We start from the raw sequence: 26375 nt of genomic DNA on the forward strand, positions 1-26375 counted from the left end.
CCTGCAGTACCACCAGTTGGACATTTTTGCAACTACATGTTCCAGGGTTTCTGTTGCTCTGGCAATGATGTAGAAGCATTCAAGTGTGTAAATCAAGATGATAAGCAAACATGAAGAGGTCTGCAATCTCCTTTTTCACATGTCTGTGCTAAGCATGTCTTGAGGGTTACTTATTCCATGAAGATACACATTAGGTGATGGAGTGTTATTGCTCCACAGTACGAAGATATTTGATGAGAAACAGAAGGAAATGTCCTACATGCCCAAAAGTTCATCGCTATGCAGGAAGCCACTGTGCATTTAAACCAAAGTTTTGTCCTCTCCAGCAAAGTAAACCTGGAAAATTAGCTTTTATGATCAAGGAAAGACTAGGTAGTGTGGATTCATCAAAGGGCTGGTACAATGTGGACAGATATTGCTGTCTAAGTAGAGAAACTAACTGTAAAAGTACATTATGTAGATGCCCAGATACCCAAGAGTTGCGCCACTGAACACCCAAACAACCAACAGGTGGATTTGGCCACTAGGATTGAAGTAGCTCAGGTAAATCTGGACTGGCAACATGTGAGTGAATTATTTCTAGCTTTGTGGGCCCATGATCATAGGATCATAGAATGGTTTGGGTTGGAAGGGACCTTTAAGATCACCTAGTTCCAACTCCCTGCTATAGGCAGGGACACCTCCCACTAGACCAGGTTCCTTGAAGTCCCATCCAGACGCCTTGAATGCTTTCAGGGAGGGGGCATCCACAACCTCACTGAGCAACCTGTTCCAGTGTCTCACCACTCTCACAGTAAATTATTTCTTCCTGATATCTTGTCTAAACCTATCCTTATCCAGTCCAAAGCCATGCTACATGCCCCTATAAGAAGTCCCTTCCTAGCTTTCCTGTAGGCCACCTTCAGGTACTGGAAAGATACTATAAAGTCTCCATGGAGCCTTCTCTCTCTTCTCCATGCTGAACAGTCCCAGCTCTCTAAGCCCATCCCCATAGGGGAGGTGCTCCAGCCCGCAGATCATCTTCATGGCTCTCCTCTGGACCCACACCAATAGCTCCATGTCTTTCTTGTGTTAGGGGCTCCAGACCTGGACACAGTACTCCAGGTGGGGGTCTCATGAAAGCAGAGCAGAATGGCAGAATCACCTCCCTCAGCTTCTCTTGATTCAACTCAGGATATGGTTGGCTTTCTGGGCTGCAAGCACACAATACTGGCTCATGTTGAATCTTTCATCAACTGACACCCACACATCCTTCTCTTCAGAACTGCTCTCAAGCCATTCTCAGACCAACCTGTATCTTTGCTTGTGACTACCCCAAACCAGGTGCAGGACCTTGTACTTGGCCTTGTTGAACTTCATGAGGTTGGCATGGACTCAGCTTTCAAGCCTGTCCAGGTCCCTCAGTGGCATCCCTTTTCTCTAGTGTGTCATCTGCAAACTTGCTGAGGATGCACTCAATCCCACTGTCCATGTCATCCACAAAGATGTTAAATAACACCAGGCCCAAAACTGATCCCTGAGGAGCACCAGTCATTAACAGTCCCGCTTGGACACTGAGCCACTGACTGCAACTCTCTGAGTATGACCATCCAGCCAGTTCCTTATCCAGCAAGCAGTCCTTCCATCAAACATTTTTTCTTCCAATTTGGTGACTAGGATGTCAAGGGGAATACATCAGGCCATGGAGGAAGAGACACAACGTACAGAAGGTCTTGGGATCAAAGGTGGGAGCTGGCCATGGATGCTACTGCACAGGTTGTCCACAACATGCCCTGCCCTGGAGCACAATGGCAAACTCAGGGAAGTCTGGCAGGTGGATTATACTGCACCCCCAACAAAGCTGCCATGGCACTTGCCAAGAGCTCAAAATGGTGGAAGGAACCAATGGCTGGTTGGAAACATCTATCGTGGGTCTTAGAAAGCTATCTTGGATTACTATCCTGGGTCTTGGAAAGTAGGTCTTATGGGGACATGGCACCCCAGAAAGAACTGAGTCAGACAATAATCTCATTTGTATATGTAATTATCATTACTATTATTTTTTCCCCTTCCTTTTCTGGCTTAGCAGATGGTTTTCCTCTCAACTCATGTGTTCTACTCCATTGTTTCTTCTTCCCTGCCTTCTGTCTTCAAGGGCACCTCATCCATCTGATGCAAAATTGCTCCAGGACAATTGACAAAACTGAAACAAAAATCACTGAATTCAGTGGAGTGGGAACCTTATGAATAAGTCTCCTTTTCATCTGCTTTTAATTTCTATAAAGACTGTTTAAGTTGACTGGACTTGGCAAGAAAAGAATTCAGCCATCTTACTTGCAAAACAAGGGAACAATGCAGCTCAGGTGAAAGTATGGAAGATGTTTTTCCAAGTGGTTTTGCTAAAAGCCTACCTGCAGCAGCTCAGCTGTGCCCATCATCAGACATACTGCTGCAGAGCATCATTTTTATTCAGCAATGAGTGTTTAAACACCATTTTGTGACAGGGTTCATTCATAAAAGTGATTTTTGATTAAATCTTTATTTAAACTCAATGAACGTACAACATTTTTCAACAACACAGTTGATTATAATCAGCTTCACCTGTGTAACATTATAAAACACCACTTTAAAACAGCAGTTGTCATTCAGTCCATATAAAGAAGGCAGGCTAGAGATACTCCATAAATCAGTACTTTTATCCCAAAGATCCCATTGAGCTGGTACACTACTAGATATTCCATCCTACTGCTGGTACCTGATTATGCTTCAGGTATCCTAACAACAGTCTCATCTTTCAAACAAGCTTCACAACTGGAAAATATTTATGAGGAGAGAAGTCAAATTCTGGAGGAACCTAGAAGGGGAACATTTAAAATGTTACACTCAAGCAACAGCATGAGATAGAAAAAATAATCCCAGCTCTTTTCTATCTATCTGAAAAATGTTCCAACCTAGTGCTGGATATACCAGTAATTCCTCTCTAGTGGCCAGAGGTACAAAGCAGTAAAGTGCTGCTGTGCATTCCTTAAGCATCATCTTTTCCTCTTCCATGCCCACCCTTCAGCAAGGAAGTCTGAAGGCCCTCTCCTCCCTCTGATCTACTTATCCTAAAGCCAGCCACTCTCCTGGTTGTGTTCACACAAGTTGCTGGCACACATATCAATTCCTGCTCTTGAAGACAAATTTTGTACATGCCATCCTACACATACTTTACAATTTTGTTTCAAAGATATTTAAAACATAAGAGTTTTCTTTATTTAAATAATTACAACATACTTATTTTCAAGGAAAAATGAACTGTTGCTTCTCAGTTCTTTTGACAGAGTAACTATGGCCTGAATCTACCAATTCAGCTGTGGTATTGTTGCATATATGTTTCACACTAATTTAACCTGGCATTTTCTTACCTTAGAGTCTTTTTTGTGACCTCCTGCCAGAAGCTTCATGACCACAATATTGGGTTTAGCAACTTTTAGAATTCGACTGACCTATTCAGAAAACAGCACATAGTTTTCAGTTGAAAGCATACGACTTCAAGATCATTTCAAGGATAATAGACACACTTGAATACTCTAACTTTACTACAGTCCTCTTACAGCGTATTTCACCAGAGATCAGTGTTCTGAAATTACTCAGAATTACATTAAGTGGATTAGTGACATTTAATAAAGGGTACATTTTATTTGTTCAACAGACCATAAGACCACTGTCATCCATGCTTAAGTACACAGACTCTTGAGACTGCAACAACTTCTGAAGTACTTGTCCAAAAAAAAATGTTTAGACAGACCCTAGGTATCTACCCTATACAGCGGTCCAAACATGAAGTGTTTACAGTCTAGTACTGACAAACCTGCTGCCAGAGTCAAATATACTTTCCAGACATTCAAACTAATTTTTCCATCTCTCAGGGAAAACTATCAGGCTCCAGGTGAGCTAGGAATGCGTGGAAGTTCACTTCCTAGTAAAACCGGTGTGTTTTTCAAGTGACACCAGCAGGTATCATACAAGAAAGAACCATGTTGCTGCCTGTCTTTTAAGATACTCAGCAGACAGAAGCCTTGGAAGGGTGAGCACAATCCAGATTCCATTACCAAATGGGATGAAATGAACTTCTGTGTAAAATGCCACCACACTATTCTGATCAGTCCTTAATAAAAACATTCAGCTTTGCTCAGCGTTTTGGAAGAGTACATGTAAGGTACCCTGGATCAAACTCATTCAAACAAACACATTCCATCATTAGCAACCATTAATTTTTCTAGTATTTAAGTCTTACCTCGTGGTCTGGATTAGGAATGTTCTCAAGAATCATTTTAGCTTGCTGGAAGTGTTTGCTAGCTGCCATGTAGAGATCTGCTGACTGAGGAGGGGGGCTGTACTTATTTAAATCGGACATTTCCTATCATATTAAAGAAATATATAAATACATGTTAAGATCAGTTGCCAGTAAGTTGTATTTTTATTACCCTGACTGAAGATGATTGTGTTGAAAAAGATAAATGGTAAGAAAAAGCAGTAAAGTTGAAAACATTTTAATAGGCAAATACTAAGCAGCAATACTTTGCTTAATTGTCATTGTATACTGTCACAAAATGTTGCTATAAAGTGATACCTGTTTTCAACAACTTGCCATTTCATTTGGTTATTTAGTAGGGAATAAAATTATAGGGAAAAAAGGTGAAAAAAACAACAAACCCAAACCAAGAAGTCAAATGGATTAAGACTCACTTTACTCAAATCTTCACTTTATAGAATTTTGAAGCTCCAATGCGTTTTTTTTAGAGATGATAAAAACTTCAGTGACAGGGGAGAAGCCGCGTCTTAATTGCCACAACAGCTATTCATGATAATATATTAAGGAGTGTGGCTGGTATGCTATATATTACAGTTTCAGTGCTAGACAGACCTATAAAAGCTTAATAGACTGGCTAACAGATACCTAAGTTCAACACAACATTTCAAAATTGCTGTGACTAAAGCAGAATAACCCCACATCACTGGAGTATAAGTCACCAACTAGAGGAGGAGCGCCATTGCAGCGAACACTAAGTTGAACACAAGCCAACTGGGCTCTCTTAAGCTTCTTTGTAATGGCAGACTAGTGGGGGAAAGACCATAAATTGCAGCTTGGGAGATTTAGACTGTACATGAGAAGAAAATGGAAATAGTGCAGCCCGGAATCAGGTTATCCACAGACTAAGTGGAGAAGAAAAAGTAACAGGATCAGGTTTTCCAACGAGGAATGTGTATCTCTGGATTTTTTCTGGACTTGACTAGACACAGATACAGCTGGTCTGATCTGTAACACTACTGAGGACGAGACTGAACAAAGGTAGACCTCCACATATCGTGCTTCCAAACAGCGCTTCCATTATTTAAAAGTGAAATCTGGTTTTATTCTTGTTTCCTTTTCCTAACTATTGCAGTAATAAAAACATTCTGCTAGACAAACTACAACAAACAAGTCTGTCAGCTGACTTTCAGCAGACTTCATTTTAATACAAATCAACACAAGCATCTTAAACTGCGAGACAAGATCCATTTCCAAGTATCTAAAAGTCTTAGTAAGAATTTAAAACAATTTTCCTTGCATACAAAAGCTAGAACTTCCTGCAATTTTGATTTAAAGCATTATAGAATGCCTGGAGTTGGAAGACCATAGAGCCATTCTGCAACCCTCTATCAAGAGCAGGAACACCCATCACTGTCTGAGGATGCCTAGGTATGCCTTAATGCAAACTCCAAGATATTAAGAGTTCTTTTTGTAATTACAGTAGTGTCTAAGTAAAAGATTATTTACAAAAGCATGAGTGGTGCTGCATTTTAAAATTACTCACTTTAAACTGCAGGTAGTGCACTGGGGGTGGTGTTATAACGCTGTTGAATGGAGCAAATCTGTGCTCATACCGCACCTGTTCACTATCCAACTCAAACTTCGGTTTTCTTACTTTGCCATCCATGTCAAATGCAATCATTGTCTAAAAAGGACAAGACAGAGTACAGTGAGAAGCATTAGCTTTACGTTGTCTTTTGCACAAGCAAGATAAAAGATATAATTTAGCACATAATTTAGCCTAGATAGAGGCAAAACAAGTAGAGAATTTACTGTACCACATTAAAAACCTGAATTTCATTTTTAGTTCCACTAAAAACAAAGATGGCATGCAATCTATACTCTATTCTCGTTAAAAAAGAAAAGAAGGCACTGATCAGTAGAGCATGTAAAAATTACCTTGTACATCCCAGCACACATATTTTGGTACGCTTGGCTCATAGTGATCTCTCTGCTCAGAGGGCGAACTGCAAATTTTAGGTAAAGAAAATTCCATATAAGCAAGAGAACTTATTTCAGATTATTTCCAAGAGCACTTTCCAAACATGACATGTGTCACTATATTATATGAGCTGAAACACTTCTGTAAATTACTCCTTTTCATTAAACTGCCTCTTACAATATACTGCTTGTTGAATTGCATATGTTCTAGCAACACTGTATCTAACACATTTCTCACTTCCTCAAGTAAGTTTTCTCCCCTCACTTGCAATATTTGTGAGCTTCGATGCAATTACCAATTACCAAATGTGTGCAACTGTACTTCCCAGTTTCTTCCTAATAAATACAGATAAGCCTCCAAGTACTGTAATATGCATAAATGTGCTAAATATCAGCTGTTGGCATTCAAAAATTTTATACAAAATTGAACACCAAAACACAGCAATAACTCACCTACACAGCAGAAATCAATACTTACATCATTCTATTGCAACTCACTATTTACTTTCATAAGAAGGTGAGAATTCTTCATGTGCTCATTCAGCACCCACTTTAAGACCAGGAATTAGTTTCTTGCTCTGTGTATTACGATAGCGTTCTGTACTGATTTCAGTTTAACCGTTTCAACAGCATACTGTGCTCAAGTTAAAGATATAAGCTAGCTGGCTTGGACTGATCTATTCAATGAAAGAAGCTACACCTTCTGCATTGTAAATAATGAAAGACAACTGGTGCATGAGCACTTCTGCTCACCTGGCTCCTGATTACATAAAATATCACAAGACATACTTAATTACAATCACGTGAACGCTACATTGCCTTCAATGAAATAAATTGATTCTAAAAGTCAATAGAAGGCTGAAGCTTTTTTAACAAGAAAGATTTTTTACTCAAATATTATTATTTGAACTTCCCCTTTAGCTTCCTCTGTATAACTAGTGCCAACTGGCCTCATATTTGGCACTTTTTTACAAAGTGTTAAATTTTCTGAATTTACAGAGCAAAGAAAATTCAGTTAAAATAATCTCAAGCTGTTCAAATCTAGATGTTCTCCTTGACTGGAAGACAAGGATATGCATACACAGAAAAGAAGGAACAAAGAAGTAAAGAGAGAGCAGAGAAGTAGATTGTCTGCATGGTGTTCAATCACAAAGTTAATGCTAAGGTAACTCCAACTTACTGCAATCTTACTAGCCACTTCGGCATGGCAAAGCCATATTAAATACTACTTAATGAGTGGGTTTGGCTACCTATTTAGCGGGCATGCTTATTGCTCTGACTAGCGAGTAAGTCTGCTATGATACTGAAAGAGATAAGTCTCACTTTCTTTCCTGTGGAAGCATCAGAGAAAGACTGAGTTTCTAAACAAGATTTTTTGCACAACACTGCTACCACTGAATTTAAACAGGGTAACTCAACATTTGAAAATTAAGCAACATTCTGAACACCAAGAGAAATTAAATATATCGAAAGTTTGGTCTTTGAATCTAGCTATAGAGTCTAGTCACAAAAAGCATACCTTCGTGTCTATAATTACTTTGGAAAGGCAGTATTTTTCAAAGACAATTGCTCTGGGCCTGTTAACTACATCTCACAGCATCTAATGTATAATGCAACTGCTGAAGCTATGAATACGAATGAGTTTGGGTGTTTTTAAACTTAAATAAATAATAAATGGAAAACTCTTGCGCAGAGACATTATTTTAGTTAAAAATTTTTATTTTTAGCCTTCATAAACTTCGGGACATTCTTCCCACTCATATGTTCTGACTCAATTCTTAATTTCAGTTTGACATGGTCACAAGAAAAGGAGAAAAAAAAACCCAACAAATCTGAATTACACTTTACATCTCAGATACCTTTTTTCTTTTTCTTGGTTTTCTTGCTACTACGGCCTTTCTGTTGTTCTTCCATTATTCTCTCTTCTGCCATTTGGGAGCTGTCAGCACGGCTCAGTGTTGACATCAGCCAAGCATAGAGGAACTCTGATAGGTACCTGTAGAAAAAACAGTATATTGTTGTAAAGTACTACAGCGTAAAACATAATGCATGCTTTCTAATTGAATGCTAATTGGTTTACTCAATGAACCTACTCACAGGGACAACCTTTAGGGCAATTAAATCCATCCAAATCCATTGAAAAATGTGCATGGATGAAAACAACAAATCATTCTATATTCTGTTTTATTAAGTTTCAGGCTTTAAATTTCATGCATTACCAAACAAAAGCGCCATAGCTTACATAGCAGTTTATTTGTAGCTTGATCAAAAATAAATAAATAAATAAGAAACCCAACCAACTCACCCCCCAAAAACCTTCCCTAGAGTACAGAAGTACTTCACAGTGGATAGGATCAACATCAAATTTTTACTGCTGCACTGAAAAACTGAGACATTTAAAAATCTCCTCTCATTTGGAACAAGTCATCTACTATGAAAAATAACTTTATGTGGATAAAGCACAGTGGGGGAAAAAAGAAGCACTTTCACTTCAAAAAGGGTGATCATTTTCAGTAACGGCATGAAACTCATCAAATACGTTTAAAGAATATGACGTTATTTTTACATAGCCCCACAGTCACAACTTAAAACACCAAATTCTTTAGAAATGCTAAAGGTGGCCAATAAAATGACTGATCTTGGTAGGACAAAGACAGAAAACACAAAAGTAACATCTTCCTGCATTGTTTTCTCTGTCAATCAGTGTATTTTCCACCCATTTCCATTAGAATACACTGTTTCCAAAAGTTAAATGAAAGCCAATTACTACTTCAGTGAAAATAAAGTACAATAATAACTAGAAAAGAAACCAATACATTTTTCTTGTCCATTTGTAATTTAATGAATAGGAAATTAAATAGTGTTTTGAACCAGCTTAAGACTGAAAGAAAGAGCTGAAATCCATTTTTTAAAATGTTCACATTTAAAACTCAGCAGTAGCATCCCTCCCCCAAGAACTGCAAAGAAAGCATTCTCTTACCAGTATATATAATAATATTCATGCATACTGTAAAGTTCCAACTCAAACCCACTCAGAAGGTACTGTATCATAATACGGAGGTTATGATATAAGACCCAGGTGCCCAAGCATGCCAAATGTTGTCTTTGTGGTTCCTGCTTCAGTAACATACTATGGAGTGCTGCATCTACTTTTTCTGCCTACCAAAAAAGAAAAACAAAGGCAAACTATTCAATGACAAGAGGAAGAACATTAGACTGAAAGTACATTGAAGTTCTCCCAGAAATAAAGAAATCTGAGTCCAAATGCTGCCATAGTTATGCTCCAAATTTAAAACAGAAGTATTTCTCCAGACATTGTTGTGTCAGTGGTCTAGAACTGGTGAAAATTAAAAACATTTTTCACATGAGTATAAGGAAATTCTACTGAATGGAAAAAGTGTTTAATACAATAATTCAGGGAGGCAAGTTTGTTAACCAGAAATACCTCTGCTCATATTAAAATTCCAAATTTTAAACTGATTAACAGTCCTGTGAACAGTGGAGCTCAGAAAATACAGTAAACTACTGCTTGTCTGTCTGTTTTTGCAATCACTCCTTCATTTTATTTTATTTTTTTAAACCTGGCTGCAATGAAGTACTGTATTTCTAAGCTTGGTCTGCAAGTATGTTTACACTGTGGCCTACCAGAGAAACTAGAACATTGGTAAGACCTATTCAGTCTTAAAATGTAATTGTACAGAAGATGTGAAGTCTCTCAAATTAGGAATATTACTAGCAGTACCAAACAAAACATCGCATTATACACTGCAGAATTTTTTTTTTTAAAGTGTCTCAAAAGTGCAGCATTTGCAGCAGTATTGCAGTAAACACTGAAACAAATCATCTTCAGAGACATTAGAATACGTAAATTTTCCCCCACCTCTAAATGACTGTTCTTCTTAGCAAGAGGGTCCTGAAAAATGCTTTATTTCATTACCTCAGACTACCAAAGGAAACATTCCCAGCAGAAAACTCACCTTTTTTTGTTGTCTTTTACTGTCCATTCTGGAGAAAAATCCCAAACAAGCTGGAGTACATATTTTAAATAACTATTGTTTACTACACTTATGCTTTTTAAAACTTAACAAAAATAAAGCCGTTTTCTGCTCTACAGAGCTATAAATCTGAATTTTCAATAGTATCTTGCAAAGATGTCTCAGAGAATCACAAAACAGCTCCACTGGAAAAGGACCTCTGAAGATCATCAGGTCCAAACTTCAATGGAGAATGGGGCCTAGATGAGACTAAAAAGCACTGTGCCCAACAGCTCCTTGAAAGCCTACAGTGATAGGGATTTTATCACATTACATGTTGTTGCATCAATGATTGTTCTCACTGTAAAAAAAAAACCAAACAAACAAACAAACAAAAAAAAAAAACCTGCTTTCTTATATCAAGGCAAAACTTCTCACAGCACAGCTTGTACCTTTTGACACTTGTTTTCCTCCACTGACTGTAGGTTAAGAATTGTACTGTTACAGCTATTTAATCCTGTGATCTGGGCTCCAGTTAAGCTGGCAAAGAAACACTACCTGAAGGTAGTGCTTTGCTGTTCTGTTCTATCAATGGGCATATGCCTTCCCTGTGCACTTCTGCTTTGCTTATATAACTAAAGAAACTTCTCTCATTTCTGTCATCTAAGGCAAGTTCCAGTTTTGATCCTTAGCTTCCCTGATGCAACTTTGCGTGCCCTAGCAACACTTCTGTAGTCCTTAGGCCACTTTTTCCATAGATTATATGTTTCTTTTTCACTTTAAAGCACAGACAGAAGATTATTTAGAATTTAGGAAGAGGTGGCCTCCTCCCTTTCCCTTTATAGGGGAATAGACTGTTGTAATTATGGAAAATTGTTACTGAATACTTCCCAGCACTTACAAGCTCCTTTGACGTACACAGATGCTTACCAAGGAATCCCTCATAGCTGGATGCTAATCATCCTGAAGTTGGATCTTCTAAAATCTAGTTTTAATCTAGTTTTTTTTTAAAACTTGCTTTCAGTATACCATACCAAACCTCAAACTCCACAATATTATGATCTCTGTACCTAAGGCCACTGCTGGTAGTTACATTAAGTATGCCTTCTCAGTTTGCCAGCAGTAAATTCAGCAGTGTATTGGTTCCTACTAGGCATGTTGAGGATGTATAGCAAGCAGCGCATTTCAGGAACCTGATGGATTTCTGTCTCATCCATCTCTCTCTGCTTACATACTTGCAGACTAACAGTTACAAAATGGACAGAAGAGTACAAGAAGTGGAACTGTCACTGAGTTACAGACATAACAGTAGGTTTCCACAAAGTTTACTGATATGACAAAATTAATCTAAAATAAAACAAAAACCCTAAAATGCAACATCTTTTGTTCAACAGATCTAACAAGAAGTGTTTGGATTCATCCTATATACTTCTTGGGTTGAACCTTAGGAATCCTAGTTTTGAAGTTGTCTTAAAGACACGAGGACAGAGCAGTTGCTTCATTTATATATAATCAAATAATGCTCCAATCTGGCAGGAATATGTCTGGAAAGAAAGGTTTGCTGGCCTGCTACTTAGGAAACTACCTCATCCTGAAGGGTGGCAAACTCCTCTAGAATGTGACCCAGTTTATCTCTCTGACGAGCTCTGTTGTGTCCATGGATTTGAATCAGACTACAGAATGGCTGAAAGAAACAAAGCACAGTTTTAATTTCTCAACACAACCTTGCGGAAGGTCACTAGGCATGTTTTATACATCTACCATTAGAAGAATGTGATGACAAGAAACTGATGTAGGAAGAGATTTAAGAGTAAGCGATAAGTCTTCCATTATTTTCTGGTATTTTCATTGCTCTGTCATTGCAATACAAACAATCTTTTCACTTTTGTTTTTTAATCAGAGAGAAGGTAAAAATAATTCAGGTTTTACTGTGTATTTCTTATGGCATGTAAATACCCTGTAAAGAGGTAGGCTAGTGAAGATTTCTTGTAACATCAAATGTTAACGGAAGTGTTAGTGAAAAAATCTGGAAATATACTACAAGAAGCAAAAAAACCAACAGTTTTCTAACTTCTTAAGTGTTACCATTTTAAGATGGCCAAGTTTTCCAATTCTGCCTTCACATCAGTTAATTTAGGTAACTGGTTTCATTTTCAGAGGTAAGTTTAATCTTGAAAGTAGTCATATGTGAATGCATTCAATGTAATTGGAATGAACACTTACCCGAACACAATGTGTCACAAAGGAATCAATGTAGTCCTTAGCCTGGTGATTGTTATAAAGACAACATCTAGAAGGGAAATATTTACAGATGGACCCATGAATTTAAAATGTCACCACTATGTTGCACAAAATTCAACAAGAGATATAAGTATAAATACGTCTACATATTAAGCAACAAATTAATACAAAATTTGTACATTCTTCAAATTACTGTCTTTGTAAAAAGAAATATTTTTCATCATATTATGTACACACTTGCAAGTCAATTCAGACACACTTACTTTGGTGAAAGTACTGGAGGACTGACAAAAGATCTTAAAGCATCTTTTACCATGTCTTGCATGAGGTGAGTACCAAACACCTTCTTATTATCTACCAGAAAAGTTGTCTGAAAATGAAAATGTATTTTTAGAAACATGTGTTAAGTTAAAAGCAATGCTTCAGAAACAGCAAACAGGGAAGTCTTTAAGATATCTAAATGTATTAAAATTGCCTTAAAATATTCAGACAGTCTGGTTAGGTGGCAATCTTAAAAACAAAGGCATACTGAGATCAGTCATTTGTATTGAATTCACACAAAACAAGGCTCCGTTTTTGCGTAAGTTGAGACATGGAAAATTATTTCATTTCTTTTTTTCAACTATGATTCATCAGACAGATGTTTCCAAAGATTAATAGAAAATAGTTTGCACAGTTTCCCTGGAGGCAAATAAAGTCAAATCTGAAAAGAAATGGACCAATGCAGAACTTTTCTGTCCTACAGATGCTACTACTTTCACTGGTCACATTTGCTGCTTATTCCTCTTTCATCCATAAAAGCTTTGCCCCTTTTCTACATGGCTCTCCAGCAACTGGAGAAACTGTGCTGCCAGGCTCCCCAGGGACTGTACAAATGCATGCAGTGCAAAGCCTGAACATATGTATGTTATGGAAATGTTTTCTTGCCAGTAGACATTCTCCATCAATTTTACACATTATTTACATGGGATAAAAGGGAAAGAAGTTCTCACATCCAGGGACACCCTACACAGATCAAAGCCTCCTACAAGGAAGTGTACTCTACTGAGTTAAGGAATACATAATACTTTTTCAGGGCAAACAAAGCAGCAAGTAAAAAACCCTGCTGTATCCCAGTCATCAGCTACTGTTGCAGCAACAGAAGTAGTTCACATATGATCAGTCCCAAACTAAAGAAAGCAGATGCAGAACAGTAGAAAAATGCTTGTACAGGTCCAATATTAGGGCACAGGAAAAAGTTCAACACTGTTTTACCCAGTAGGTACTAACATAGTCTAGATAATATTTTAAAAATGTTTTTAAAACAATGAGATCAGAACATGTATCTGATACTTAAGTAGCTCCAGAAAAATCTTACAACCTGTATTACACTAAGTGGTGAGCAAATAATGTAGATATGTAAAGCAAAAGGATGAATCCATATTTGTCATGAAAGCTAATCACTTTGCTCAAAGACTGGAACTTACCTGTAACAGAGATCTTGAAAGAACACATGGTGATTGCTCGCTAAATTCACAGAAAAAATCCTAATTTGTATTAAGGAAAAATTAAAACAAAGGTCAGCTTAATATGGCAGCTCCTCTACATGGTTGCATTTTTTTATGTACATGTTGTATGCACACACACACACTTAATGTGTATGTGTTACACACACAAAAATGCACAGACAAAGATAACATAGCTTATACAAAATGTAAGAAGGAAGAAACAAAAACTATCAAAAAAGCCTTTTATGAACTTAAAATCTATTTCTTCTGTATTATCAATTACAGAAGTTTTAAAATTTATTTTTCTCAATGCAACACTGAGATAGTACTATTCAAGAAAGAAATAGGATACTGTGAAGCTGTTTACATCTCACCAAGCCAGGTTTGTAATAAAACTGCAGGGTTTAACTAGTAGCAGATTCTTCATGCAAACACCGATATAATCTATGTAACAGGAGATGGGAAGACAAAGCATTTTTACGTGGTCTTTGAACTATGCCTGACTTAACTGCGGCTCCCTTATCACTTAGTGAACATACACATGTCAGAGAAGCATTTAAATCTCTTATAACCCAAGTAAACAGCAACTGACGGCAGCATGTCTTATTCAAAAAGAACATGCACAGTTGCTTAGCTTTATTGCTATTCACGGAATAACCTGCTTAAAGATTTGTGCTCTAGAATACATGTATGAAAAAAATTGTAGCAAGAGACTACGTTCCACTGTGGCAGACACAGCTTTTCAGATGCAGAAAATAAATTACAAATAAATTAACTTCCTTGTGTTCTGCTACCATGATGCATAACTACTGTCTAACAAGTTATGGAAAAATGAGAAGTTTGAGAAGAAAGGAGGCCTTCATCCAGTAATTAAATAAATAAGATGAAGTACTAGGAGAGATAGCAGATACTGAATTGTACACAGCAATGCCAGATAAATACACAGAAAATACCAAAAGATTCATTCATACAGCTCATTTTTTTCTGCAGTGTGCAATAGCGATGCATGGATTGCATCATTTTTTTTTCTTAAGTCTGACTGTAAGTTTTTATATTTGGCTATAAATATGAAATATTCATACTTACCAATATACAGTGCAAATTAGTTAAGTTTACCACTTCACATACAGTTTTTATTCGGTCTATTAGTTTGGAAAAATAATTGACCATTTCTTCCCTTTTAATTATTTTTGCATACCGAGGGAAAGTTGGAGGCAGCAACCTCTGATTAACAAGAGGTTCAAAGCCCATCATAATAGGGTGATCTAACAAGAGATGAGAGAGAGAAAAGCTGCACATAAGCTTACTTTCCAGAACTCACTTTAAAGACATGGTATTAATGATTCAATTAGCCTAAAAGAACTTTTTAGCTGACATTAACTTCTGGTGACACTAACTATGCAACTGAGATAATGATTACTATTATAAAACCCTCAACACTTCAGCAGTTACCTGTACAGACAATGAAATGCTGCTTCTTGTTCTGAAATGCATATGCAGGGATTTGAAATGCAATGCCCACTATTCAGTATACACTTAAATTCTGGCTTTGAAGTGACATGACTGATTTCAGAAGAAGCAGCACTCAGAGCTCTAGCAGTTTGTATAACAAGCAGTACTAGCTCTAAACGAACTTTTAAAATGTACTTTAATATTGAAGCTTATCAAGATACATATTTACAAATGGAAAAAAATACAAAACACAAACAAAAGCAAACCTTACCTCCTTTAGTGGTATCATTCTGTGCCTGTATACCATGATGTAATGAATTATGAATGGCAGACAGCAAGTCAGCTGCCTGAGTCATCAATTTCTGAGCTTCTGCAACTGCACTTGTCTAAAAAGCACAGGACAGTTACTTGAATGTAAAACCAACATATTTTGACTACAGAATTCATCTTAGTTTTGGAAAAAAAGTATGACAACGAAATTCAAATGTTTGAACATAGCAGTTTTGAAGAGACGAGCTCTCTGTGCAAAAAAAGTGATATTTTACATATCTATATGTACAGAAGGCTGTGCTTGTATCAGCTACTGCACTTTCATGTGTATTTTGCAAAAGATTGAAAGAAAACTGCGCAGTAGCTACTATCAGGGCTTACTTAACCCCACAGGAAAATCAATTCAGATTTACATAGTATTTGTACTATCGTAGAGAAAGGACCCTAATGTAAACAAAACGCCATAGAGACATACCTCTTTTTTGGTAAAGGCTATTAGAACAGTCAGCAGTACTCGGGTAAACTTTACTCTGCTGAATACAGCTAAACACTGTTGATGCTGTAATTAAAAAAAAAACACAACAAAACACTATAAATTACTAAGCAATATACATTAAATCCTGAAACTTATTAAAAAGAAAAATTATAGATCCATTGACTTATACTCTCTAGTCGTAAAAAGATACAAAGATACTTTGGATAAAGCATAGCTGCTGACTGTAGCTCCTATGCAAATTGCATTTCAGTTTCAGCTTAGGTGAACAGCCATGGCTATTGAAAATAATTAAATAAAAGGTTTCGACTCTTCTTCTTCCCCCTGGAAATCCTATTATAATTGCTTTCTGAAGAAAACATGTCACTTGGAAAGAAAACCCATACCCTTCTATATCAACCACATCAAATACATTAATTACCATCCTTTTTAGAAGGAGCTACACTGTTTCCACCTTCTGTCAGGAGTAAAAGCTATTGGAAGGAAACGAGTTGAGAAGGCATAAGACTGTTAGGACCTTCTACTTTGCTAATCATGTTTTCTTGAGAGGTAAGCAGAAAAAGGGAAGCACTACAGCAGCACTATTCTGCCACCAGGACTTCAGGGCTTAAAAGTCAATGTACTAAATGTGGCTATGCTAAGGGCCACTCTTGAAGAGTAGTTCATATACAACAGGTGTACAAACAATGGTGACACACACTCCCCACAAGCTGAGCTACTCCTTTAAGTAACAATGTACTAAAGTGAAAGTAAACCAGTTAATTACTTCAAGTTCAACTTCAGGATCTCTCTCTTCTCCTTGTCGACTTCGAGTGCTCTAAAAGGTTAACAAATTTGAAATAATTTATTAAAAATTGCAAGGGAAAGTTACTGATAAAAGCCCTTTATCCTCTACAGAACGCCTTATGAGTTAAAAAAACACTAAAAAAATGAACAAAAAAAACAGTTCTAAGTTCAAAACTTAGCACATCATCTTGTTTCTTAAGTAGACTACAGTAACTTCAGCATACTCTGAAAATAGCGCATTTACCCTCCTTCTGGAAATTCTTGAAATATTTTGACAAAGCAAGATTGATTATTAATATCACACAAAGTACTTGCATAAAAGCCATAAATCAAATACCACTTTCCCTGTCACAGCCCCGTGTCACACTCTATATCACCATTCCACTTACTTCTAATGGTGTAACTATTAATGAATTTAGAAAAGGCTTATGAGTTCAGCATCTTTATCTAGCAGGTAAAGAACCATCATTTTACGCAATGCACTGCAGCAATCCTTCTGAACAAAACCACACACATGAAAAAAAAATAAAAATAAAAATGAACAAACAACCATTTACTAAACTATTTTTTTCTTCATAATCCAGCTCCCTCTCTAAAAGCCTATATTAAGTGCACTTGAAGCATAATCAGCAAAGCAAACATAGAAGAAATACCTTCACTCGTCTTTGCATGTCATCTTCTACATCTTTTAGCATACCTAGAAAAGGAAAAATTCAACTAAAAGCAGAGAAGTGCTCTTAAGTACACCTATGTCATACAAATCAAAAAAGTTTTATGTGGAAATAAAGGCTAATGGGAAGGCTCAAGCACACATAAATAACAGTGGCTTTAGCAGTACAAGAGAGCTTTCTCCTCACAAGCAATCTGTTTAGATGACAGTAAGTAGCAACATAAGAAGCAGAATGCAAGGAGAGTACCTTCCAACCACTTGTAGCTACCCTAGTACTAGATGATCCCATGGTTATACTTTTGCTGGGCACACATGCTGACTTGTGTTGGAGGACCTCAAAGATCGTACAGTTCCACATCCCCATTCACAGGCAGGGCTGCTGACAGCTAAATTAGACCAGGTTGCCCAGTGCCCTATCAAGCCTAGCCTCAAACACATCCAGGATGAGGAATCCACAGTCTCTGGGCAGCCAGATCCAGCACCTCTCTGAAAAACTTCCTTCTGTCATCTAATCTAAAAACCTTCCTATCTTTAGTTTAAATACACTCTCCCTTGTCCTATTACTATCTACCAGTGTGAATAGCTGATACACCTCCTGCCTGTAATATCTCCCTTTAAATACTGAGAGGTTGTATAACAACTTCTCCCTGAAGCGTTCCCCAGACTGAACAAGCTCAGCTCCCTCAGTTTGTCTTTGTCGATGTGCTCCAGCCCTCTGATCATCATGAGCCTCCTTTGTACTTCCTCCAAAAGCTCCACATCTTCCCTGTTTTGGGTCCCCAGATCCAGATGCAGTACTCCAGATACTAAAGCACTTCTTTTTCAGGCACTCGACAAATAAGCAACCAAATCATTTTGTCAAGAAAAAGAACAACCAGTCCTTATTTTTACCCAACCATCATTATTCACAAGACTGGTACAAATATTAAGGCATTCCTACATTAGATTTGGTTAAAAATAAGTAAGATGCTTAAAGAGAATGCAACCAATATGTAGACACACAGAAAGTAGAACTTGTACCTGTAACTCTAAGGTCTGTCACACTGTTGGCCATTTTAAATCCATATGTCATTGACTGAAAATCTTCCTAAAATATGAAAATTGCAGATGCATCAGTAGTGAAATATACACAGTTACTGTTTTAAGCTTGTTTTTTGTTGCTGCTGTTGAACTACACCAGGCATAAAAGTTTGGTTTTATTCTACACAGTGGAATACAACCCCAATTATGGGTGACATTCCTGCTAAAATTGTACATAGATCTTTAATACTAGTATGTCTTTCCTAACTCATACCAAGCATCCTACCAATATGTTTCAAAAAAACTATGGATGTACAGTACTATTTAATCAATTTTAAGACTCATTATTAAAAAGTGACTTGTCCAAGCTCAGAGACAATAAAGGATTTCTCCGGCACAAGGGTACAGAAAGGACCAGTGTCACAGGAAAAGAGATTCTCATTCCATTGATACATGGACATTTCAGACAGACTAACATGGTTACCTAAAATACAAAATCAAAACTTTAACAGAAAGGAAATCAAACATAAATCTGATTTTAAATGGTTAGCCACAAGATTTGCATTGTTTCCCGAATAAAATACTTCAAAATACTTAAGAGGCTCAAATACTCAAGCAAAATATAGAAAAGAGCATTAAGTATCTCTTTTAAGGAACACTGCATAATAAAGAAATCAATACTTAATGACAGCATATCTTGAAACGTACCTCCTCAAAAACGGCTGCTTTGTTGACTTTTTCTCTGGCAATATCACAGATTTTGAGGATGCCCAGAGCAAAAGCCTTCATAGCAGGATCTTCTATGAAGTCTGGATTATGAATGTAAAGACAAGTGAACACTGTCTGTGCCAAGGAATGTCCCTCTAACCATGTTATCTGCAGAAATGAAAATCAGATGTTTTACTCATGGACAGCCAAGTCTTCATTTTTACACTCCTGCTCTTTCTGCATCTTACTGAACTTCAGTGAGCCATTAAGGAAGTCTGTATCATCACAACTTTCTACCTAGCAGAAAGGGATGAAAAAGGTGTTTCAACCTTTAGCCACAGCCCTTCAGCTAAATTCTGACGTGGGGGAAACTTAAAAGTTCAGCTCTGACCTCTGTGGCTTAGACATATTATTGAGGAACCACTAAACACAGAAGTTTCCTTCACACAATTCAGTATGAATAATGAAATCAGCTATGAAACAATTCAGTGATAACCTACATAGCTTCTTTTCACAATCCACTCTCTACTACTTCCGTGTTTTTAAACTAAAGCGAAACCTTCAGTAATCCAGGACATGATTTCTATCTTGAAATATCACCAAATACAGTATGTTAAGATTTCTAAAAAGGATGACAGTTCCTCTCTCTAAAATTAAAAGGAAAAAAGAAAAAAAAGTCAGTGCATGAAGTAGGAAGGAATGGAGGAATTATGTTACACCATGTCAAACACAATGATCTCAGTATGACTTTTTGGGAATAATGTATAAAATGAAGTAAGTTTATTGACATCATTTTAAAGATCACCTAAAAGTATTTTGAATCATTTACTGAGCAGGTTGATGTGCATGTACAGTTGCATATATATACACAAACACATACAGAAAAAACAGTTACAACTAGCAAATAACTGATAATTCACATCTCCTTTTCAAACTGATTTAGATTATTTCCATTACACTCTCAAAATGCCAATGAAAGCTTGAAGAATATGCTGGCTTTAAAAAACCGAGTAACAGTGTAGATTACTGTGCACTCACTTCCTACATAGTAAACACTAACACACAGTAGGCAATTAGATATAAACAAATATATATATCTATATATATTTATATCCTTATATATATTTTATATATATATAAATTTCCAAAACTTTTTACATTACTCAAAATTCTCTTCTGCAGTGCTTTCTCAGAATGAAAAACAAACACATGTAAGATCAAACTTATGGCCTGTTATATTATCCAATACAAATATCTCAATGGAAATAAAAATGCAAATTATCTATTTTCTGTTCAGTTGTTCACTATTCCTCAGTTCTACTCCTTCTTTTTTTCAATCTGGATTGAGGGGTTATATTTTGAAAGCAAGAACATTAAATGCTAGTAGCAGAGAAATCCTTACCAAACAACAAAAGCAGGTATCCATTATTCCTATGAGCTCAGGTGAAGTGAGATCCTTTATCTTAATGGTGCCATCCTTAAAGAAAAAAAACAAAACAAAACAAAAACAAACAAACAAAAAAACCACAAGAGATAAAAATTAAGAATATGGAAGACAATAGCCAAAAAGCAACTTATTGTTATTTGAACAACCAAAAAGGAAATTATAAATTGGTTAAGACTTCTGAATATTTGTATGCTTTACTGATCAGCTTCATAACATTTCATGAATTCTCAAAAAGTTAACTTCCCATCACGGTAACACTTAAAAATACAAACAGTATGCAAAGTCACAATAATGACTGAGTAAGGAATACTATGCAGGACTTATTCTCTGAAGGTTGCTTTTCACATTGTGGATACTTGCCCAGAATTTTATCGCCTTGAAGGATCAAGGAAGCAGAGACCTCAATTCTCATTTTCATTTTATTAAGTGTATGCAAATCTGAATTAAGAATTAGATTGCCGTTATTTCACACAGCTTTCTCCCTTAGTCCATTCAAAGCGATTTGGTAAAAGAAAAAAAAAAAAAAATTAAAAATATATGTACATATACATATATATACTGGTATATATATATATATATATATATCTCCTCTACAAGCACATTATTCCTACCCAAGTAGCAGTCTTTCAGTGTACTTTCATAAATGTTGACCATACATCAGTAGTTAATTATCACTGTGAAGGCTGTTAGATTTGACAGCTTCTGCTCACAGTAATGAATTGAACCAGTAGTCACCAGGAGTACAGAAACTGGCTTCCCTTCAGCTATCTTCATATAAATCACAAAAGATGCATGGGATGACTTACAAAACTATTTCCAAAATGTATTTCTTTGAGGTATTAATATTTAACAATTTACTGTAATTTCCACAGGAAGAGTTAGTATCACTGTAGTAATCTAAGTAACAAAATAGGCAAGGACCACAAGCTACTCAAATCATTTTTTCACAGCCACTGAGAAGGCAAAAACAGGAAACAAACCTTAATAGCTTGCTCGAAGTTCAGAACTTTCCTATTAACTTGGTTTCCAATCATACCAGCATCCATCTTGGGATCCATCATTTCAATAGCAGACATTGCTTCAAAAAGTCCAAAACTAAGGACACCAAAATAAATATGTTCCAAATTTTTATACCAAACAGTCTTCACAAACCAGTGTAAAAGAACATAAGATGATATACTGAGTACACTGTATTCTCACTGCTGACAATAAGACACATGTACACTGTGACTGATCTTGTGAGATCACGGTTTTCATGAGTCTGAGGACTGTTTAACAGGCGTGTCAGAAAAGACATGCTTAAAAATAAAAGAAACTGCTTAGTATTAATTGAAGAACACTCCCTTAGCTAAATACTCCATTTCTAATCCTATGCAAATGTAGAAAAAGGCTTATTGTGTGTTGGGTTATTGTGCATTCTAATTCTGAAAGGCATTTGTTTATAAAACTGCGCCTTGTGCTTTGGTTCTACTGTGGTGACATCTCTGAAAATAATTCTAAGCTATTAAATAGAACATTCCTTCCTGTCTTCAGAATTATTGGTCTTCAACAAGAGCCATTTTCCTTCTTCAAATGAAGAGACATATCTTAGTAATATACATTTTCTTTAAAATATTTTAATCTCACTTTGTTTCTTAAAAAAATCCAGCAGGATCATGGCATGTCCTTTTTGTTGAAGTGTATTTTTGGTTCATGCATAGAGCTCCAAGTTTCCATTTTGGCATGGCATTTTAGAATTACTCTAGAGCACACAGCATGCTTACCTAAGCATGCTAATGGCATCTGAAGTAAATTAATTAAAAAACTCAAAACTTTTTCTGGTCTTTTTGCATGAAAGTATTTCCATGCAAAGCAGTTCAGTAGGTTTACTAGTTTCAACATTACTGACAATAAACCTCTAAAGTTAGCATGAAATCTATAAAGTGAAAATGCAGTATTATCACATTTGAAAAGACATGGCTGTCAGGGACTAGAAAAAAAGGAGACATCACTCTGATTTGCAAGAAAGGGAGAAAGGAGAACTTAGGGAACCACAGGCTGGTAAGCCTCACCTCTGTGCCGGGGAAGAACATGGAACAGGTACTCCTAAGAAGGCATGTTAAGGCATATGAGGAGCAAGCAGTTTCACCAAGGGAAGGTTGTGCCTGACCAGTATGGTGGCCTTCTATGATAAAGTGATGGCATTAGTGGACAAAGAACATCTACCTGGAATACTGTATAGCCTTTGACATGGTATCCCACCACACCCTTATCTCTAAATTGGAGAGATATGTATTTGAAGGGTGGACCATTCAGTGGATAAGGAATTGGTTGGAAAATCACAATCAGAGGGCTGTAGTCAATGGCTCTCTGTCCAGACCGAGACCAGTAATGAGTGGTGTCCCCCGTGGGTATACCTAGAGTTTGGTACTCTTTTAACATTGTGAACAATTATACAGATGATGGGACTGAGTGCATCCTCAGGAAGTTGCTGAGTGGTGTCGTTGATATACCAGAAAGAAGGGATGCCATCCAAAGTGACCATGATAATCTTAAAAGGTTGGACCTTGTGAACCTAATGAGGTTCAGTGAAACAAAGTGCAAGGTTTTGCACATAGGTCAAGGTAATCCAGGTATGTATACAAACTGGGAGGGAAGTAGCTCTGCTGAGAAGGACTTAAGGGTCTTGGCTGATGAAAAACTTAGCATGAGCCAGCAGTGTGTGCCTGCAACTCAGGAGACCAATGATACCCCAGGTTCCATCTGAAGAGGGGGTGGCCAGCATGGCAAGAGAGGCAACTGTCCCCTCTATTCTGCCATCGTGAGGCCCCCAAGTCAGGGGCACCCAACATAGGAAAAATGTGGAGCTTCTGGAGAAGGTCCAGAGGAGGGCCACAAAGATAATCATCGGGCTGGAGAACTTCTATGAAGCTTATGGGGATTAATAATAATACTCCAAGTATTTCAACTACTTTAACTAAAGTAAAAATTTTAAAAAGTTAGTCAATATTGCATGACTTGCTCATTATTAAGCATTAATATTTAAAAAAAGCATAACTATCCAAAAGGCATACTTACAGCTTGTCATGAAGCAGTTCTCCTAACTTTAGTTCTATGAAGGAACAGAACACAATAAATAATTACAATCATAATCTTAATGCAACATTTCCAGCATAATTGTATTATTTTAAAACTGTATAGTCTAAAAGAGAATAAAGCGTGGGAATCAAACCAGGCCCTTCTACTCTACCTTTACTTGCTTTTATTTTGCACTTTTACAACTGTAAGGCTAAAAATCATTCTTCGTAATCATTCCTAACCCTTCTCTGTGACACCAGCAACCAAATCTCCAGACTTTAAACCTGAACAGTGTGAAACACAGGACAGCAGTTTTCCGTGCTCCTTTAGGCAGATGCCTAATTTTCCAGAGGAGGTGTTTACTGGAAGGCTAGGTTTTCCTCGTTATTTTTAGCAAAGCCTTCAGATACACCTGATTGGCATACAAACCATACATGATTAATAATTATAGTGGTACAAGAAAATTATGTCAATAATTGTGTAAATTATTGTGTCTCATAAGCTGCAGTTTTACATTTATTTTTCATTAGGTCATCATAAAGTCAACCTAAAAAAATATATAAATTTGTCATCACAGCAAAGTAATAACTAATAGCAAAAAAGGCTTTGTTTAATTGAAAGCAATTGCCTGCAGGTGACTGGGGTGCACTACATCCCTTCTGAAGTTAAGCCCTAGTTCAAAGATGAAAAATGATACACTGACCAGTTAAACGAACAAAGAATCAGATCTTGTCAATTCAAAATTTACAGAGAAAACAGTGTTGATTCTGTATAGACAAATGCGTTTTCCACTCAGTAGAACACAGGAAGAACTCTTTGCAAAAAAAAAAAAACAACCAAAAACCAAACCAAAACAACCCCAACAACACACAACAGAAAACAGATGCAAAAATGCATAAAACAAAACGCACAACAAAAATATAGATTTCTGCAATCTAGAAGAAGTATAACAAGGTTCTCCTGATATTTGCATCCATGCAGACAGTTAAGCACAGGAAAACACACAATCATTGTGGTCTCTTTGTTTGGAGCTTGAATGCAGGTCAAACTAATTTACTGAAGCAAAAAACTATACTCAGTTCTCCAAGGATTCAAGTTTTTCACACACCACGAGCACTACAACTCACCTCTACAAGCTTCTTCAAAGTCCCGGGTTATGTCTACCCAGTCTGTATTACCCTTTTCCATCTTGTCAGGCATACCAAGCTCCCATCCTGAATCATCATCTTCTACTGAAGCTTTCATAACCATGATACCGCTCCTTTAAAACTGTATCAGAGACACTGCACGTTATGCATCAATTACAGAAAGGGCTTCAAGGAAGCTTATTTTCCCCCCTGCAATAATACAGGAAGACAGAAGAGACTAACTTCATTTAAACGGCTGCTATTACATAAAATCAGCTTGAAAGGTACTCAGTTTCCTTACCACCTGTTTATAGGCTACAAACCCTCAAAAGCTAAGAACACCAAAGCTTTGTCAGTACAGAGACATAATAAAGTCTCTGTCAAACTGGAAATAAAACAAGACACATGAGAAGAACCTCCCTTAAAAAGGATGTAGATAGCACAGTTTCATCTTCTGGTGTTTTACACAACCAGAAACACAAATATTCGTGGGGACTTCCAATGTCAAGACCACTGCCAGAGTGTTAAACGACCTCCGACTAAAACGTAATTTTGGAGCACCAGTGACCAGCTGCTCCGAGCTGGTGCTGTGCTCCCACACGTGGGGCACCCTAAGGAGTGCTGTGCGCATACTGCTTTCACCACGTGGCACCCAGTCTTCCCCCGTTCTGTGAAGGGTATCAACACAGCTGTCAGGCAGCCCCGCGCTTCCCGACGGAAGCAGAAGCTTCCAACAAAGGCCTCCGTGACAACGGATCTCCCGGGTGCCAGCAAAACAAACAGCGGCGGTGACCGCACGGCTTCCCAACGGCGCTCGGGAAGGGCTCCCCGGTCCCAGGCAGTCTCGTCCCTCAGGTCAGTACCTCGCCGGCTCTCAGGAGGCCGCAAACCACCGGGCTGTGCCGGTCGTGACGAGAAGACACTTGCAGACACCGAAAGAGAGACCAAAATGGCGTCAGGGCCGCTAACCCCCGACCCCTCGCTGCCCTCGGGGCACCCGGCCCCGCAGCCGAACAGGCCTTCCCCCGTCCACCTCCCCGCACGGCACACGCCGACTGCTGCCTTCGCTGCCGCCGCCGGCTGCGTGGCCCGTGTCTTAGCGCAGCTCATCTCCACGGGGTTGCGGCAGGAGTCGCTCGTGCCATCCTCACCTTCCCGCGGGGCGAGGAGTGCAACCGCGGCCTCACCCGCCGTCTCCCGCTCCCGTCTCCCAGCCCCCAACCGGCACACCTGACGCGCCGCCTCCAGCCCCAAATCCCGGCCTCAGTAACAAAACGCATGCGTGCGCCCCTCCTTTCCCCCTTCCACAGCGCACGCGCGCACCCTCGCTACACGCAGTAGCGGTGCATCGCGGGAAGGGCCGCCGCCTGCCCCGCCGCCTGCCCCG

General features: G+C 37.9%; 2 protein-coding genes across 3 annotated transcripts in view; one reads left to right on the forward strand and one right to left on the reverse strand.

Annotated features, from left to right (window-relative positions):
- Positions 1-2427: 2427 nt before the first annotated feature.
- Positions 2428-26277, reverse strand: NAA35 (N-alpha-acetyltransferase 35, NatC auxiliary subunit). Of its 2 annotated transcripts, XM_072360212.1 has the most exons (24): positions 26140-26234; positions 25852-25910; positions 24989-25130; positions 23862-23895; positions 21785-21899; positions 20760-20834; positions 19358-19525; positions 18650-18716; positions 17613-17656; positions 16940-16990; positions 16156-16239; positions 15682-15796; positions 15045-15223; positions 13938-13997; positions 12735-12841; positions 12454-12520; positions 11816-11914; positions 9237-9415; positions 8116-8252; positions 6215-6282; positions 5820-5960; positions 4259-4381; positions 3387-3467; positions 2428-2833 (listed from the first exon to the last, which is right to left on the reverse strand). In XM_072360212.1, the coding sequence occupies exons 3-24, from the start codon at positions 25110-25112 to the stop codon at positions 2774-2776; spliced, it is 2178 nt and encodes a 725-aa protein (XP_072216313.1). In that variant the 5' UTR covers positions 25113-25130; positions 25852-25910; positions 26140-26234; the 3' UTR covers positions 2428-2773. The 2 variants fall into 2 exon arrangements, with proteins under 2 accessions (XP_072216313.1, XP_072216312.1); XM_072360211.1 differs by lacking the exon at positions 25852-25910 and having other exon boundaries at positions 26140-26277.
- AGTPBP1 (ATP/GTP binding carboxypeptidase 1) overlaps positions 25672-26375 on the forward strand; it is a 68366-nt gene continuing 67662 nt past the window's right edge. Inside the window, exon 1 of the mRNA XM_072360204.1 lies at positions 25672-25843. The gene's annotated coding sequence lies outside the window, so the exon portion shown is untranslated. The remainder of the gene's footprint in view (positions 25844-26375) is intronic.

This window comes from Excalfactoria chinensis, chromosome Z (assembly GCF_039878825.1).
Source record: "Excalfactoria chinensis isolate bCotChi1 chromosome Z, bCotChi1.hap2, whole genome shotgun sequence".
In the NCBI taxonomy this organism is placed as follows: Eukaryota; Metazoa; Chordata; class Aves; order Galliformes; family Phasianidae; genus Excalfactoria; species Excalfactoria chinensis.